The sequence below is a fragment of the Sus scrofa genome, chromosome 16 (genome assembly GCF_000003025.6).
Source record: "Sus scrofa isolate TJ Tabasco breed Duroc chromosome 16, Sscrofa11.1, whole genome shotgun sequence".
NCBI lineage: Eukaryota > Metazoa > Chordata > Mammalia > Artiodactyla > Suidae > Sus > Sus scrofa.
Window position 1 is genome coordinate 65,849,461 of NC_010458.4, and position 18,313 is coordinate 65,867,773.

Below are 18,313 nucleotides of genomic sequence, written 5' to 3' on the forward strand. Positions count from 1 at the left end.
AACAGGCTTGCCCTTTCCACGTGACTTTCTTTAATACTTTGCCAAGTCCCTGGTTTGCTCATTCTGCCCAGGGGTCCTGACTGTCCATGTGTAAGTGGTTCTTCTCCTGTGGGAGTTTTAAAAACTATCTCAAGATGGATTTCGATGCCCTTAGTCCAATGGTTCTCAAAGCATGTTCCATGAGAGGGTCACGAGTACTGCAGGGAAAACTAAGGTCATGGCCATCTGCGAGACTCCTCAGGGCATTGCAGATCTTCAAGACACATTCCCCAAATTTATTTGACCATGGACAATTCTTTTCATTGTGCATCTCTCTAGACTAATAGTGCTGCAGTGACATTAGCCCCAATGGATGAGATCCTTGGAGGTGGTGACCCACAGTTGAGAAACATTTTATAAAGCAATCAGGCTCCTCAAAGGACAGCAGTAGGAAAGGACCTAGAATGAGGATATGAGAGCTGGAAGAGACCTCAGGATAATTGTCTACCTTGAAGATGAGGAACCTGAGGTCCCAAAGACTCAAGGGCTGCCCAGGGTACAGCAGTGGGCGAACCACTAATGCCCCAGGACTCACCTGTGTGGGTGGTCTTTAGGAAAGCTGGTGCTGTGTAACATGTGAGGAGGCTACAGGAACCTGTGCTGGTCCTAAACACATCCTTCTACGGATCTTCCTACTGTTATCCTTTGAGTGTGAGAGGCCCCCAGGTGCCTTTAGCCTGGGGACTTCTCTGCCACTATACTGGGCCTCTCTTAATATCAGGCTCTGCTCAATGTTACTGACCCAAAGTTCCCCAAATTCTTAGTGACCAAATTCTTAAGCCTAGTTTTGGAATCCGGTCTGGCTGATCAGTTTATTGTACTGTAACAGCAAAAGCCTGGCCTTTGGAAGTGGGTTCAAATTCCAGCTGTCGCTTACCAACTGGGAAAATAAACACCCTGTATAGCTTCTCTTTCAAAGGTGGCGTATAACACAAAGTGATCATGGTTGAGTCAAAGGAATGAATGAATGGGATTTAGCCTGGTACCTGCACACATCAGCCCTCATTAAATATTGGTTCCCATGCTTCCTCTTAAGGCTAGGGATCTATTGATAAATGATACATATGGAACGGGATAGAAAGCCCAGAAATAAACCCACCCACTTATGATCAATTTATCTATGACAAAGGAGGCAAGAATATACAGCGCAGAAAAGACAGTTACTTCAATAAGTCATTCTGGGAAAACTAGGCAGCTACATGTAAAATAATGAAGTTAGAATGTTCTCTTCCACCATACACACAAATAAACTCAAAACAGATTAAAGACATAAGTGTAAGATGATAAAACTCCTAGAGGAAAGCATAGGCAGAACGCTCTTTGATATAAACCATAGCAGTATTTTTTTTGGATCTGTATCTTAAGGCAAAGGAAACAAAAGCAAGAATAAATGGGACCTAATTAAACTTAAAAACTTTTGCACAGCAAAGGAAACCATCAACAAAACAAAAAGACAGCCTACTGAATGAGATAAAATGTTGGCAAGTGATATGACTGATATGGGGTTAATTGCCAACATGTAAAAACAGTTCATACAACCCAACATCAAAAACAAATAAGCAACCCAATTAAAAGATGGGCAGAAGAACCAAACAGACTTTTTGCCAAAGGGAAAATGCAGGTGGACAGCAGACACATGAAAAGATGTTCAACATCACTAATCAAGGAAATGCACATGGAAACCACAATGAGATATCACCTCACACCTGTCAAAATGACCATCATCAAAAAAAACCCACAAATAACAAATGTTGGCAAGGATGTGGAGAAAAGGGAATCCTTCCCCACTGTTTGGGGAATGTAAAATGGCACAGCTATTACGGAGAACAGCATGGAGGTTCCTTGAAAAAAAAATTAAAATTGAGTTACTGCATGATCCAGCAATCCCACTCTGGGTGTATATCCGGAAAAGACAAAGACTCTAATTCAAAAAGATGTATGCACCCCAAAGTTTATAGTGGCACTATTTACAACAGCCAAGACATGGAAGCAACCTAAGTGTCCATCAACAGATAAATGGATAAAGAAGATGTGGTATATATATATATATATATATATATATATATATATACACACAATGGTAAATTACTCAGCCATAAAAAAATTAAATGATGCGATTTGTAGCAACATAGATGGACCAAAAGACTATTATATTAACTGAAGTAAGTCAAAGACAAATATCATTTGATATCACATACATAGAATCTAGAAAATGATACAAATGAATTTATTTACAAAATAGACTTACAGACATAGAAAACAAGCTTATGGTTGGTTACCAAAGGGGGAGGGGAGGGATAAAATAGGAGTTTGGGATTAACAGATACACATTACTATATACAAAGTAGATAAACAACAAGGATCTACTGCATAGCACAGAGAACTATATTCAATATCTTGTAATAACCTATACTGGAAAACAATCAGAAAAGTAATCAATATGTATGTATAAATGATTCACTTTGCTATTCACCTGAAACTAACACAACCCTGTAAATCAACTATACTTCAATTTAAAAAATACAAACAAAAAAACCCCCTTGGGATCTAGGGTGTAGAGTTACACGCTCAGGCTATGAAATCCCCAAGCACAGGAACCATCTCCTCTATCTGCCTGATGCAAGTCAATTTGTAAAGATGTAAGTCCCCCAGTGAGAAAGCAAAACAAGCTGTTAGAGCATGCAATGTCTTTCTCTTTATCGTCTTCCTGCTCTTTCAGGTTGTTTCCTTGGAGTTCCCGTTGTGGCGCAGCAGAGGCGAATCCGAATGGGAACCATGAAGTTGTGGGTTCGATCCCTGGCCTTGCTCAGTGGGTTAAGGATCTGGCATTGCCGTGAGCTGTGGGGTAGGTCGCAGATGCAACTTGGATCCCATGTTGCTCGGCTCTGGTGTAGGCCGGCAGCTGTAGCTCCGATCAGACCCCTAGCCTGGGAACCACCATATGCTAGTGCAGTCCTAAAAAAAGGACCAAAAAAAAAAAAAAAAAAAAGGCAGGTTGTTTCCTTAGTCATCAGCTTTCACGTGGCCTCCAGAGAGAAACTAGGACGACGTGACTACGACCCAGAATCAAGACTAAGACACTCATTTCACCAGTTTGGAAGCAATTTTAATGGAGATGGAAATGTTTATCAACTCAACACAGGTACCCCAAAATACAAAGCAAAATATCATCTTCAGCTGCATAGCAAATATGATTTCAGAATTTAACATCATTATTTGATCACAAGCGTAAATATGTCACCATAAATAAATGTCAATTCATTGTACAAAAATTCCCAACAACTCTTAATACAAATATGGTACATTTGACAGTTTCTGAAACAGAATTTTTTTTAACCTTTTAAAACCTAAGATTTTATTTTTCCTGGTTCTTAGATACACAAAAAAATCAAAAGGGGGGGCAGTAACACCAGGAAGGACGGAATATTAAAACTGTTTGGTGCTCATAAATCAATGCTGCTGGTGAGCCAGGGAAATGAAATGTCTTTCCTGAAGGTGAAGACCTCAATTTACTGGGATCCAATCTCTTGAGTATAATGGGATTCTACCCAGAGGGTCAAGTTCAGGGTTACAAATGCAGGATGGGAGGAAGAGGTTGGTGAAATAGCTATCACATCAAAGGATGATCCAAATCTCCACAAAGCAACTGTCAAGGAATTGGAATGATCTCCAAAACGTAACAGCCAATCATCTATCTGGAATGAGTCAGCTACTATTCCCAGACAGGACTGAAGATTCGGAAGGCTCTGGAGCTTAGAAATTTTATGTGGGTTTTGAAGGTGAGTAGTTGTACCATGTGCTGTAACCCTGCACTTTTGCCTTTGGGACGTATCTATGGTCATCAAGAAGGAAAAATGAGAAAGTGGAATGGGAAGTGCCAGCTCCAGACAGGAGGCTCTGACAGCTTCCACCCTGACCCCCCACCCTGACCCACTTTCCTTTGCTACAAATATCTTCTTTCATGGCTCAGAGGGCGCTCAACGCCCAAGGTTAGCAGTACAGGGCCTCTAGAGCAGCGGTCCTCAGACTTCCATGTGCAACAGAATCATTCAGTTTGTGGCAAGTGCAGATTTCTTGGCCCTGCTTCCAGAGATGCAGAATTAATGGGTTTGAGGTAGGGCCCAGGATTGTGCATCAAACATGCCAATTTCAGGAAGTTCAGATGTGGGTGGTCTCTGGACCACACTTGGTGAGTCTCACCTCTTTCCTCTCTGGTGAGCGTGAGTGGGTAACACAAAACTCTTGCTACGGATACTGCTTCGCTCCTGCCGTGGGGTTAAAATGGACCATCTGGTTAATGGTAACCATTTTCATGCCTGTACCCTGAGGGATGGGATCATTACAGTTCTATCTTCTCTCTTTCCTTTTCCGTCCTGGATGGGGGCAGAAATATCAACTGTATCACTTTATGTGTTCTCACAAGCTCAAGATCACAGATTCCCTTCGATGATGAGATGCTCTGTAATGAGACATTCACTTCCCAAATGCTTCTGTCCTTCTAAACAGTATCCCATGCTTGGTGGGAGAGTTAGCAAGGAATTTTGGTTCAGTCTGGGAAGTGGAAGTGGATACGCCCCTGTGAGATATGCTCCTTACCTCAAAACCTAAGTTAAGGAACATCAAAGAAGTTGAGAGTGAAAGATAAAAGGTCCCCAGAATCTTTCCACTTCTAGGACGATGGGAATCCAGATTCACTAGCTTAGGATTCTTCTTTGGGGTGTATTTTGGTGTTAACAGCTCATTAATGAGTATAATTTATACTCCTTACCTCCACGACCCCAAGATGTTTCTGGCTGCTGTTTAAAATAACCCCTTAATATTTTCTTTCTTGTGTTTTCCTTGATGAGAGATTCTGTGCTAACAAGTTGCCTCTAATTTGGTCGCTGGCTAAAGCTGTGGGCAGTGCATGCCTGCCTGTTCAAAGCTGTAGCTCCAGTGTCTATTGCCCTGTGTGACCTGGTGTTCACTAAGTAGCTGGTCACTGAAAAAAGGACCCTCTCACCATCAAGCTGATGGGATGGTCTAACAGCTTCCTGTTTTGGACTATGGAATTCCTGGCTGTGTTCATAAATACTGCTTCTACGTAGCACACCTGACCATCTTCCTACCCCAATTCCACTCAGTGGGATACAGTTGTGCATGCATCTCTGCGGTCTCTCTAGAAGTGCCCTAGAGGGGAGTTAGGGTGTGGTTTTGAGACTCCATGGAAGGCCAAAGCCAACACCATAATACCATCTATCATGATGCCGATACCAGGAACCTGATTGCTTGTTCACCATGGCTCTCAATACTGGGTCCAGGAGTGGTGGTTGAATTCCTGATGATCAGAGGAGAAGATGATGTCATCCCGGGAAGCGGGGTTAGGGAGCCAGTGGACGTGAAGATGCTAGGAACGGGAGGCATGCCCATCAGGCCAGACTGACACCTCAGGGAATGGCCACGCTTGTCTCCATCTCTAAGACTTCGGTCCTGGGGTTGTCCGTGGGCACTGGGGAAGGGGTTGCCAGCTGGGGTAGAGATCTTGGGAAGCAACCATGTATGTGGGGACCATGAGATGGAGAAGTGGTGAAACTAGGGCTCAACACAGCTGAGAGAAAAAAAGAAAAAAAGCACATATTGCCCTGTTTCTTCTCTTTTTTTTTTCATTTACACTATGGAAAACCACCATGGAGATGTCGTGGGAGAGCATGCACAGGCCCAGCCCTCGGGGGTGCGGACGTGTTTGGGGAGGTTCTTGTTTGCTTCCAAGTCCATCCTGCACGCTGTCCAGCTGGACCCTGTTACAGGCTGGCCGTGACTTTCCCTCTCCTGCTGCTTCTCCTCCTCCAGGTTGGGGGTTTGCAGGACCTTCTGCCTAGCAGGTGGTGGCCAGAGACTGGTGGATGGGTGGCTGGAAGCAGCGCACGTGCTCCACGGTGGAACTGTCCGTCTCCACGGACTTCATGTATTTGTTCAGGATGGCAAAAACCTCATTGTTCAAGATCTGGTACTTCCTGATCCTGTCTGCCATCTTCTTCAGGGGCTGTAGAAGGACAGGGATGTGCAGGTTAGGGATGGGAAGAGGGAACAGAGAAATCAAGAGCAAGGGAAGAATACAGTTGAAGGTGGCATTCAGGGTCCTGATGTTTCATTGATCATGTCTCTCTCTTGCTTAGAGGCCTTCTGTGGGTGCCCAGAGCCTGGCAATGAAATGTGAACTTGGCCATAAAAACCCTTTGAGTTTTAAAACTTACCATGAAGCTGTAGTAATCAAAACGGCGTAGTTCTAGCACGAAGATACACATATGGACCAAAGCAACTGAAGTAGGAGTTCCTGTCATGGCTCAGTGGTTAATGAATCCAACTAGGAACCATGAGGTTGCAGGTTTGATCCCTGGCCTCGCTCAGCAGGTGAAGGATCCGGCGTTGCTGTGAGCTGTGGTGTAGGTTGCAGATGTGGCTCGGATCTGGCATTGCTGTGGCTCTGGTGTAGGCTGGCAGCTGCAGCTCTGATTGGACCCCTAGCCTGGGAACCTCCATATGCCATGGGTGTGGCCCTAGAAAAAAAAAAAAACAAAAAGAAAAACAAAAAAAAAAAAAAAAGAGAGAGAGAGAGAGAGAACCCAGAAATAAACCCTTATATATATTTAAATATATGGTTAAATGATTTCCAACAAGGGTGGCCACAACATTCGATGGAAAAAGGATGGTCTTTTGAACAAATGGTGCTGGGAAAACTGGAAGCCACATTCAGAAGAATGATGGATGATTAACATACACCATATACAAAATATTAGCTCAAAATGGGTTAAAGACCTAAACCTAAGAGCAAAAACTGTAAAACTTACAGAAGAGAAGATAGAGGAAAAGCTTTATGACATTGAGTCTGGCATGGCTAATAAACAAGCATGGGTAATAAAGCAAACATTAAATTGAAATACACGAAAATTAAAAACTTACTTGTGTCAAGGGACACTATCAACAGAGTGAAAAGGCAACATACAGAATGAAAGAAAACATTTTCAAATCACATATCGGATTAGGGATTAATATCCAGAAGATAGAAAGAACTCCTGCAATTAAACAATAGCAAAAAACCCAAACAACCTAATTAAAAAGTGAGCAAGCCGCTTAAGACATTTCTCCAAAGCAGATAAACAGCCGGCCAATAAGCACACAGAAAGATGCTAATATCACTAACCGTTAAGGAAATGTGAATCAAAACCACAGTGAGACACCACTTCACACATATTAAGATGGCTATTTCCAAAAATGCCCAGAAAACAACAAGTGCTTGGAAGAAACAGAGCAACTGGAACTCTAGTGCATTGTTGGTGGGTATGTAAAACAGCGCAGCCACTATAGAAAACCGGAAGGCAGTCTTCAAAAACTAAAAGCAGAATTATCGTATGATCCATCAATCCCAATTTTAGGCATAAAGCCAAAGGCAATAAAATAGAAGCAGAGTCTTGAGTCTGTGTACACTCATGACCACAGCAGCATTAGTCACAACAGCCAAAATGTGGAAGCAACGCAAGTGTCCACTGATGGATGAATGGATCAACAAAAATGTGGTGTACACATGCAATGAATACCATTCGGCCTTCGATGGAAGGAAATTCTGACACATGCAAAACATGGTGAGTCTTGAACATATTATGCTGAGGATCTCACTTATACGAAGTACCTAGAGCAGTCAAATTCATAGTAACAGAAAGTGGAAGGGTGGTTCCTAGAGGCTGGGAGGAGGGAGAACGGGCATTTAGGGTTTACAGGGCACAGTTTCAGTTGGGGAAGATGAAAAGTTCTGGAGATGGAGGTGGTACTGGTTGCGTAACATGAGTGTAATTAATCCAAGAAACACTTGAAAATGATTAAAGTCTACTGAATGCTTAAAAATAGCTAAAACAGCAAATTCTATGTTACGTACAATGTACCGCAATGAACAAAACGTTTAGGAGGTGGCCCCTGCCTGTTTCCTCTTAGCTGGCCCTGGAGACCCTCCCTTTGTTCCAGTCAAATGCCTTCATGCCTCTGTGCCTTTGCTCTAGCTGTTCCCTCCATCTATAACATCCTCCCTATCCTGCGACCCAATTTCTCTATTTTTAATGGGTTTTTTGGAGTGCACAGTCTATGCATTTTTGTTCAGTTTTTTGTTTGTTTTGGCTGCATCGACAGCATGTGGAGGTGACTGAGTCCATGCTAAAGCAGCAGCCCAAGCTGCTGCTGTGACAATGCTGGAACCTTAACCTGCTGCGCCACAAGAGAACTCCCCCTTTTTTCCTGGTCATTCTGGACTCCACTCAAGCATCACGTCTATGGAGAACCCTCTGAGGCCCTCCTTGGCCTGGTTTAGACGGCCCTTCCTGAGGCTCCCACAGTAGCCCTGCTCACCCCACAACTGTGCTTATCCTATCCCTGTGCGTGCACAGCTTGTACAGATGAAGAACCCGCATTAGCACCGTCTGACTGGCACAGAGAAGGTGTGTCTCAGGTCTGGAGGCCGGCCCTGCCCTGCAGGGGTGATCTGATTCATCCCAGTGGGTTATGAGCCAGTGACTCACGGCTTCCCATGAGAAGGTCACCAGCGGCTGAGTGTCCTCATTCTCCCCTGCGCTGTGGGGAGTTGGCCTCCTTAAACAGCACACCCTCCTCAGGAGATAAAAGCCTGCTTGTCAGACCTGGCCCCATCTCCCAGGCCCCAGCCATGAGCTGCTTACCACATTCTTAATGATTTCATCCTTCCCGTCCTGCCTCTGCACTTTCAGCAGGTGGTAACAGAAGTCGAACAGGTCGAAGCGACGCTGCTGGCCCAGCAGGACGATGATGGAGCAGCCAGCCCAGTTCAGACCATCTCCAAAACACTGCCTGGGAGCGGGAGAGGAAGCAGCTGGAGTGAAAAGCAGGGGAGGGGAGGGGAGTGGACCAGCAGTACAGCTAGCAAGCCTGCCTGTCTGTGAATCTGTAAAATGGGTACAAGGAAGCTGTGAGCGCAGATTCATTTGTTCTTGAGATTGTGGCTATATTTAAGCCCTTCTAACCACAAAGAGGTGTCAGTTTGTCATCCCACTGATGCACAAAAACTCAGCTTCAGAGAAGACAAATTTACAGTAAAAAAAAAAAAAGAAAAAAAAAAATCTGGGAGTCCCTGCTGAAGCTCGGCAGTAACAAGCCCAACTGGCATCCATGAGGACTCAGGTTTGATCCCTGGCCTTGCTGAGTGGGTTAAGGATCCAGTGTTGCCATGAACTGTGGGTATAGGTCGCAGACACTGTTCGGATCTAGTGTTGATATGGCTATGGCGTAGGCTGGCAGCTACAGCTCTGATTCGACCCCTGGCTTAGGAATTTCCATGTGCTGCTGGTGTGGCCCTAAACAAACAAACAAACAAACAAACAAACAATCCAACCAGCCTTTAATGATTTATGCAGCCAATTAGAACTCTAATGAGGCTCTGCCTTGGCTCTGGAAAGGAATCAGAGGAACACAGGTAAGGGGAAGGGCTGTTTCAAACCAGGAGGCCAACCAGCCAGTGTAGACTGAGAGGGCAGGGACGGGGTTGTGGGTGGCATGGTGGGTGCATGAGCAGATGCTGCTGGTTGGGGTGGGGAGCGGGGTGCAAGTCCTCTTGGGTCTGGTAAAGCTCAGCCTGCATACCTCCAGCTCTCAACAGCAATGTGGGCGATTTGGGAGGCCACACGGCACTTGTTGGCCAGCTTTCTTGACCTCAGGCAGTAGCCACAGCCCAACAGGAAGGCTCCCCAGCTTCCCCCCTGCTGTGGCTGAAAGTGCAGTTGCTCTGGAAACAGCCTTCCCATCTCATTCCCAGCACCACTTCCTCAGGGAGGCCTCTCTGGCCCCCCAGGCATTTTCTCTAGAGCTGGTGGCTGCCTTCTTCACCCTCTGCTCTTGCTCTGTAGTTGGCTGAGTGACGGGAGAATGGGGCTCTGCTTCTGTCTTCTCTGAGGACAGGACTGGGTTCCTCTCAAAGGCTCTGTCAGGAGCAGAGGCCTCATGAGCAAGGCGGGGCCTGGCTTCTGCCAGGAAAGCCCTCCTCTGTCTGTGACCCCTGGAGTTCTGTCATGCGGGTGACGGGGCCGTGAGATCTTAATGCCAAACCCTTCCCAGAGCTCCCAGTGGTCACTCCACGTCCTGGGAAGATGGGCCTTAAGAGGCCGAAGGCCCCGCTGTGCACACGCCTGCACACGCTCCATCTCTGCCTCCCACCACTTGGAGCCTTTCCCAGGAGGTCCCCTTCTCCCTCTAAGACCTGAATCCTACAAGCAAGGTTCCAGCTCTGTTCTTGTCTATGAATGAAGTTCCTGTAATCCACTCATCTCTCTTCTTGGGCATCTGTTGTGCTTCCTGCCCTCGCCGCCCAGTGGCCTCATTCGATGCACCTTCCATTTATTTTCTTGTCTCCTCTTGGCCCTGAAAACCCCATGAAGCCAGGAACCACCTACAGTGGCTCAGTGCTGGTGTATGTCCAGCACCTGCCACCTGGACGGACATGTAGCAGGTGCTCAAAAGCCACTGCTAGAAGGCCCTGCCCCCGCCCTCCTTTCTGGCTGAGTTCTGGGCCTGGTGGCTCATGGGAGGATGGGCAGGATGGGGGTGCGCTGCCTTCCCAGGGGACACTCACTCGGCTGTGAACTCATTGGTCCCCACGGGGATGCAGTAGACAAACTGCATGGCGCTCCAGAGCCGGTGGAACTCCACACACTCGTCGACGTGCATGACGCCGTTGGTGGGCGGCGGGCCCCGCCAGATGGGGTCCTGCAGGTAGCTCCGGATGCGGGTCAGGATGACCTCGAACATGGACAGCCCGCAGCACAGCCGCTCCTTGGTCAGCAGGTCGCCCTCCCGAGCGATGGCGATTTGCTGGGAACAGGGGTACATAAACCTTCGAGTCACGTCTCAGACCCCACTGTCCACCTCTCACCCGAGAGTCCCAAACCCCGGAGCTGGCTGCACCTGGAATTCCTTCACCAGAACCGAGGTCTTCCCTAGAGCAGGACACTAACATCATAAACCTGAGTGTAATCACAGGGGCGTCTGGTGGTAAGTCAAATCTAGGCGCTATCGATAGAGCAATAGTTAAAAAAATTTTAATCCACCCATATAATGAAATGCTAGGTAGGTAGCCTTGAAAAGACGGTAGGTAGCCTACTAGTATGACTGCTTCCACAGTGCTGTTGTCACTAGTGCAGGCTGTGTGATACACCAGGCCCTGTCCTATGCCTTTAACTGCTGACTTTATTTACTCCTCATGTAAACCCCATGAACAGGTCCTGTTATTATCTCCATTCTACTAGAGAAGACACTGAAGTTCAGAGAGGCAGTCTGTGAGGGGAAAAGTGGGGATCTGAATCCTGGTAGACTAGACCTGTGGGTTAAATTGTTAAGTGAATAGAGTAGGTTGCAAGAAAGGACATATACTATGATCCTATTAGAAAGGCATCAACAGGAGCTCCCGTCATGGTGCAGCGGAAATAAATCTGACTAGTAACCATGAAGATTTGGGTTCGATCCCTGGCCTTGCTCAGGGGGTTAAGGATCCAATGTTGCCATGAGCTGTGGTGTAGGTTGCAGACATGGCTCTGATCTGGTGTGGCTGTGACCAGCGGCTATAGCTCCCATTGGACCCCTAGCCTGGGAACCTCCATAAGCTGTGGGTGCAGCCCTAAAAAACAAACAAACAAACAAACAAACAAAAAGGCATCAATAACCCACAATCTTACAGACAGACACAACTAAGTGGGTGGGGGTGCGAGTGTAAAACATTTTAGAAGATTAACACCAGCTGTGGGAACAGACAGGCTTGGAAAAGTAGGTGCGGTTTTCACTTCTTACTACAAATACTTTTGTAGAGTTGAAGGTGCTGCCATGAGCACATGTCACTCTTTAAAATTAGCCACTGACTTTACAGAATTATTTCTTCAAATTAGACCTCCTCTGACCACTGCTAACAATCTCTATTAATAATTTAAACTGGCTTTGCCTTTGGCTTCTAGTTATTGCATCTCTAATCATCAGCTGGCTAGTCTAGTACTTCATACGCATCACTGTCTGCAGGTCTAAGAAATATATAGGTGGGAGTTGCCGACATGGCTCAGTGGTAACGAACCCGACTAGCATCATCCATGAGGATGCAGGTTTGATCCCTGGCTTCACTCAGTGGGTTAAGGATCCGGCGTTGCCATGATCTGTGGTGTAGGTGGCAGATGAAGCTCAGTTCCCACATTGCTGTGGCTGTGGTGTAGGCTGGCATCTGCAGCTCCAGTTCAACCCTTAACCTGGGAACTTCCATACATCTTGGGTGCAACCCTCAAAAGAGAAAAAAAATAAGTCTGGGGGTAGAGCTCTCAAAGCCAGGTGCAAAGATAATAGATACCAATATCTAAGGTCAAAGTAAGAGCTCCAAATCTAGGAACAAAGCTAAAGAGGGCTGAGAGACCCTCAGGGCATTTACGGGATCTCTGCCCCAGAAGGCGGGCTCCCCAGAGGCCTCACTGGACCCTGTGGCTGGATGGAGCCTGCCTAAAGTCTCCCACCCTGCAAAGTCTAGAAAGAGGGCAGTCTCAAATTAATCCATGCAGGGAAATAAATCAGGAAGCACCAATGCTGGAGCCTGCTGGGAATGTGGGCCAGGAGTGTAGTTGCCATGACAACTATAAGCTGAAAGAAGTCTAGGACTTCTTCAAAAAAAAACATGAATTGGGGAAGAAGATTTTGACATGTGTTTCGAATATGAAGGAGAGGGAACTCTCATTCACATCTTGATTCTGGTGGCGTGGAAAACTGTAGAGCAGAGAAACTGCCACAGTTAACTGGAAATGGCTCCTGTAAAAAAAACCCTGACCCTAGGGTTTGACTCTGTTCTCACCTCTCTAGGGTGGTATGTGGACCCTGTTGAGGCGCCCTACCTTAGAAAAAGCGTGCCTGGTTCAGTGAAAATGCTCAGTACATAAAAAACCCATATTTGGGAATTCTGATAGTGGCTCAGTGGTAATGAACCTGACTAGTATCCATAAGGACACGGGTTCGATCCCTGGACTTGCTCAGTGCATTCAAGGATCTGGCATTGCTATGAGCTGCAGCATAGGCTGCAGATGCAGCTTGGATCTGGTGTTGCTGTGGCTGTGGTGTAGGCTGGCAGCTATAGCTCCTATTTGACCCCTAGCCTGGGAACTTCCATATGCTGTAGGTGGGACCCTAGAAAGACGAAACAAACAAAAAACCGAGTATTTGTTTTCAAGTCATGAATATTCTCCTTCATAAACTAATACAGTGAATTCGGATTTACTAGTTAATCTCGTGTGCATTTAGTGAGCCTGAGTCAGTCTTCAGGGCCTGACAATTGCAGGAGAATCTCAAAAACATCAGTGACAGGGTTTATACATCTGCAGATAGACTTTTTTTTTTTTTTTTTTTGGCATTTTACTATGTATTTATTTCTTCCAGTGTTTTTATTTTATTTTTTAAGTTCATTGCAAAAAGAAAGTCATTGCTCTGTGTATTTAACTAGTTTTCAGGTGAAATCATCCCATACTTGTTTAGATTACCAACATAATTCGATACTCTTATTATTCACCTTAGTTATTTAGTTCTCTAGAAATAAACAAAACCATGAAACTGTTCTGAAAGTCTGTATTTTAGGCTATTCAATTTACTTTTATCTCATTTAAAGTTTCCAACATTTTTCTTTTTTGTATTTTATTTTGTCTGCAGATAGACTTTGAACTCTGGTGACCTCTCAACTACAGCAAACCAAAAGGCCTTGCTGAAATGGTTAGGAGCTTTGTCCCTTTCCTGGAAAAGTATTTACCTTTGTGGCTTCTCCTATGAACCACAAAAAAAATCTGGAAAAAAAGTGTAAAAATGTTATAATAAAAATCTCCCATAAATCCCATTATACAGAGATGAGCTTTCTCAAAATACTGATGATTTGTGTTTACGTATATGAATGTGTACATGTATTTATTTTAACATTTGCACCATACTATATTTTTTCTCTTAAGATATCATTACTATAAGAAGCTGTTTCCTTCAATATTTTTAGTAACATGGGTTTTTCTCTTTGTTTTTAGCCACGTCCATGGCATGCGGAAGTTACTGGGCCAGGGAACAAGCCTGAAGTTACAGCAGTGATAGCGCTGGATCCTTAATCCACTGAGCCACCAGGGAACTCCCAGTAACACATTTTCTTAATGGCTACATAAAATGGCCACCGATAGGCCATCATTTATTTAGTCTTCAATTCTTTGTTATTTTAAATTATTCACACCTTTTCATCATTATATAGACAATTCATAAGTGATTATCCTTTTATATAACACTTTTGAACTAAACTCTGGTTATTTTCTTAAAGTCCTAGAAGTAGAACTTTTCAGTCAAAGAATATGAATAGATTTTTTTTTTTAAGATTTTTAGTTTTTCTATTATAGTTGGTTCACAATGTTTTAAAAGACTTTTGCTCCATGGTTCCAAGGAAAGCTGAACCACTGTACACCTACCTGTGCCAAGTCTGTTCCTTGTGTCTTTACTGGTATTCTATTACCATTAAGAAAGTTCTTAGGGAGTTCCTGTCGTGGCGCAGTGGTTAACAAATCTGACTAGGAACCATGAGGTTGCGGGTTCGGTCCTTGCCCTTGCTCAGTGGGTTAAGGATCCGGCGTTGCCATGGGCTGTGGTGTACGTGGCAGACGCAGCTTGGATCCCGCGTTGCTGTGGCTCTGGTATAGACGGGAGGCTACAGCTCCGATTAAGACCCCTAGCCTGGGAACCTCCATATGCCGTGGGAGCGGCCCAAGAAATGGCAAAAAGACAAAACAAAACCGGGAAAAAAAAAAAAAAAAAGCAAGAAAGAAAGTTCTTGGAGTTCCTGTCATGGTGCATTGGAAACAAATCTGACTAGGAACCATGAGGTTGTGGGTTGGATCCTTGGCCTCGCTCAGTGGGTTAAGGATGTGTGAGTGTGTTGCAGGTCACAGATGTGGTTCAGATCTGGTGTTGCTATGGCTGTGCTGCAGGCCAGCAGCTATAGCTCCAATTTGACACCTAGCATGGGAACCTCCATATACCGCAGGTGTGGCCCTAAAAAGCAAAAAAACAAAACAAAGTTCTTTGTCAGCTAGATTAGTGGTTCTCAAAGTGGGACCCCAGACCAGCAGCATCAGGATCACCTGTGTGACTGTGCTAGATATGCAAATTTCTGGCTCCCACCCTAGACCTAATGAATCAGAAACTCTAGGAAGATGCAATCTGTGTTTTAACAGCCTTCCAGGTGATTCTGATGTACATTCATTCATGTTTGGCAATGGTAGGAAAGAGCTTCTTTTTTTTTTTTTTTTTTTGCTATTTCTTGGGCCGCTCCCGCGGCATATGGAGGTTCCCAGGCTAGGGGTCGAATCGGAGCTGTAGCCACCGGCCTATGCCAGAGCCACAGCAACGCGGGATCCGAGCCATGTCTGCAACCCACACCACAGCTCACAGCAACGCCGGATCCTTAACCCACTGAGCAAGGGCAGGGACCGAACCAGCAACCTCATGGTTCCTAGTCGGATTCGTTAACCACTGCGCCACGATGGGAACTCCAGGAAAGAGCTTCTTAAGTATAAACAGCCATCAATAAAATAAGACATATATAAATTAAAAAAAGGTTTTTGGGTTTTTTTTTGTCTTTTTAGGGCCAAACCCACAGCTGTAGCCAAAGGCCTACGCCACAGTCACAGCAACACCAGATCCGAGCTGCGTCTATGACTTACACCACAGCTCATGGCAATGCTGGATCCTTAACCCACTGAGCTAGGCCAGGGATCGAACATATGTCCTCATGGATGCTAGCCAGATTAGTTTCTGAGCCACGACGGAACTCCTAAAAAAAAGTTCTTTGCCAACTTGAGAGACGTACAGGTGTACTTTACTCGTTTATATTTCATCGATCAATGGTGAGGCAGAACAATTTTTCTTATGTTAGGTGGCATTTATATTTCTTAGGTTGTGTGTTTTCTTCCATGTCCTTTTTACGTTTGATATGATTTTCTTTCTGCTCTGAAAAACTGCATTAACGATTGTTGCAGAGACCCCCAGTTGGTGACTTGGTGTTAAATATATACCCCGCGTGTCTATATGTGTTTAACATCAACTTGACTCATTTCTGTTCCCCTCAGCAGGACTTTTTTTTTTTTTTTTTTTCTCTTTCTGCCATTCTTTTCTGAGTTAACAAGGGCAGAGAAAAAGCCTCTGTGAAAACACGTGGAAACAGATTTCTGCATGGAGTACTCTGATTACCTTTTAAATACTTTGTAGAGCAGTGTTCTCTCTATGCTTGCTCTTTACATAATCCTTTCTAGGTTTCAGACGTTTTTCACGTATTTATCATAATGATCGCACAAGACAGTTCAGCTAAGGAGGCAAAACAGTTATCTGCCCATTTTATAGATGGAACAACAAAGACCGAAAATATTAAAGGTCTAGCACCAGACGATGCAACAATTCTGGGTAAAGCTGGGATAAGGAGTCCTTCGACTCTCCAGCAGACATTTCTTTCCATGGTAGCCCTAGGCAGTCAACCAGGCCCCTCACTTTGTCCAGGAACAAATGCAAGTTAAGCAATACAGTTAAACCCTGACCTTCAACGTATAGAATTTCCCTGTCCTTGACCTAGATGCTATATGAGTTCCCCAAACCCAACTAGCTTGCAAGTTCATGTGTGTGTGTGTGTGTGTGTGTGTGTGTGTGTGTGTGTGTTTTCCCCTTGGTCTACAGGAGGATTAAAGTTTAGACTATTTCTTGAGGGCTGGGAGACTTATAAAACTGGCATTTCCTCTGCGGCAGAATGTCTAGGGTTTTGTTTGTTGAATATCAGCCTTTGACAAATTGAGATTTCTATCAGTCCCAAGGAAATGGCGTATCCCAGAACAGGGAAGGAATTCATGGCCTTCTAAGTGGAAACACATGCCAAGTCCTGGGTGCGAGAGGCCAGATTCTTGTGGGATGACACCAGCGGAGGAGCAGACACATTTATATGTCGCTGGCTTGGGGGATTTCTCCCTAAAAGGCAATTTTTAGAGGATCTCCTGCGTTCAGCCCGGCAGGCCAAAATAGAAAATGTGCATATTCCACAGTATCTAAATTCTCTCTGTGGTGACTAAAGAACCTGCATGTCATTAAACCTTTAGTCACGGTTTTCAGGAGGAGGTGGGTGGCCTGTGGGGGTCTGGCTGGGGCTGTTCATCAGCGTGACACCTGGGTAGGCCAGACTCTGCCCCGGGCCCGACACTTGCCGCGTCTTTCCAGAGGGGAGTCTGCCTTCCGCCCTCAGCGGAGGGCAGGGCGAGAATCCTGACTCCTAAGCTTTTGTGGTAACAGGACAGAGGACCAAGGGCTGCAGGGACGCAAGTCCAAGAGGGGATTTAATCCTAAACCTTTTGAACAGTTGGTTTTGGCCAACAAAACCAAGCAGCCTGGCTTGTCTCACTATGATGCCGCCCTGTTCTCATCTTCCTGAATCCGTCCCCTGACACGCCCCCTCCCCCAACTGTGCAGATTGCCTGAATCGACTTGAAAGGAGGGGGCATGTGCTTTTTGTTACCTCCCTTGCCCCTTGTGTCTCTTCTTTCCCAACTGCCTGCATGGTCTGTGAGTTCTCTGAAGTCAGGGGTCCTGCTTTACTCCACCTACAGGTACAGGTTTGTAAAAGTGCAGGGTTTTTTGTGTGTGTGTGTGTGTGTCACACCCACAGCATGAGGAAGTTCCTGGGCCAGGGACTGAACCTGTGCCACAGCAGCAACCCAAGCAGCTACAGTGACAACATCGGGTCCTTAACCCCCGGAGCTACCAGGGAACTCCATAAAAATGTGTTTTAATTACAGAATTAACACCTGAGCTCATTCACTTTCAAAAATATTACAACAGCAGCTCCTGCTGTGGCACAACGGGATCTGTGGCATTTTGGGAGTACCGGGACTCAGGTTTGATTCCCCAGGCCAGCACAGGGGGTTAACAAGGACTCTGCGTAGCTGCAGATGTGGCTTAGGTTGCAATTGTGGCTCGGCTCTGATCCCTGGCCCAGGACTCCATATGCCACAGGGGGGCCAAAAATGAAAAGAAAAAAAATTAGAACACTGCAGATAAAGCTGTCTTCTTTGACTGCTCTTTATCTTTCATCTCCCTTCAAAGCTTGCCACCATTACGAATGAGGTGTTTCATCTCCCAGGAAAAATTTTATTTTATATGGTTTTGTTGTGTATGTTTCAAAAAAAAAATACAGACAGTATTATACTCCAGTATT

The 18,313-nt window shown here is 45.4% G+C and overlaps 1 protein-coding gene across 5 annotated transcripts in view; it reads right to left on the minus strand.

Moving 5' to 3' along the window:
* The window catches only part of CYFIP2 (cytoplasmic FMR1 interacting protein 2), a 148,993-nt gene continuing 133,803 nt past the window's right edge, over window positions 3,124-18,313 (minus strand). For 4 of the 5 annotated variants that reach the window (XM_021076692.1, XM_021076696.1, XM_021076693.1 and 1 more), the window contains 3 exons: window positions 10,661-10,899; window positions 8,739-8,886; window positions 5,076-6,061 (listed from right to left, as the gene is read on the minus strand). In XM_021076692.1, the coding sequence (XP_020932351.1) occupies window positions 5,894-6,061; window positions 8,739-8,886; window positions 10,661-10,899 (555 nt within the window). In that variant the 3' untranslated portion in view covers window positions 5,076-5,893. Of the gene's footprint in view, window positions 6,062-8,738; window positions 8,887-10,660; window positions 10,900-18,313 lie in introns of all 5 variants that reach the window. The other variant, XM_021076694.1, reaches the window with a different exon arrangement.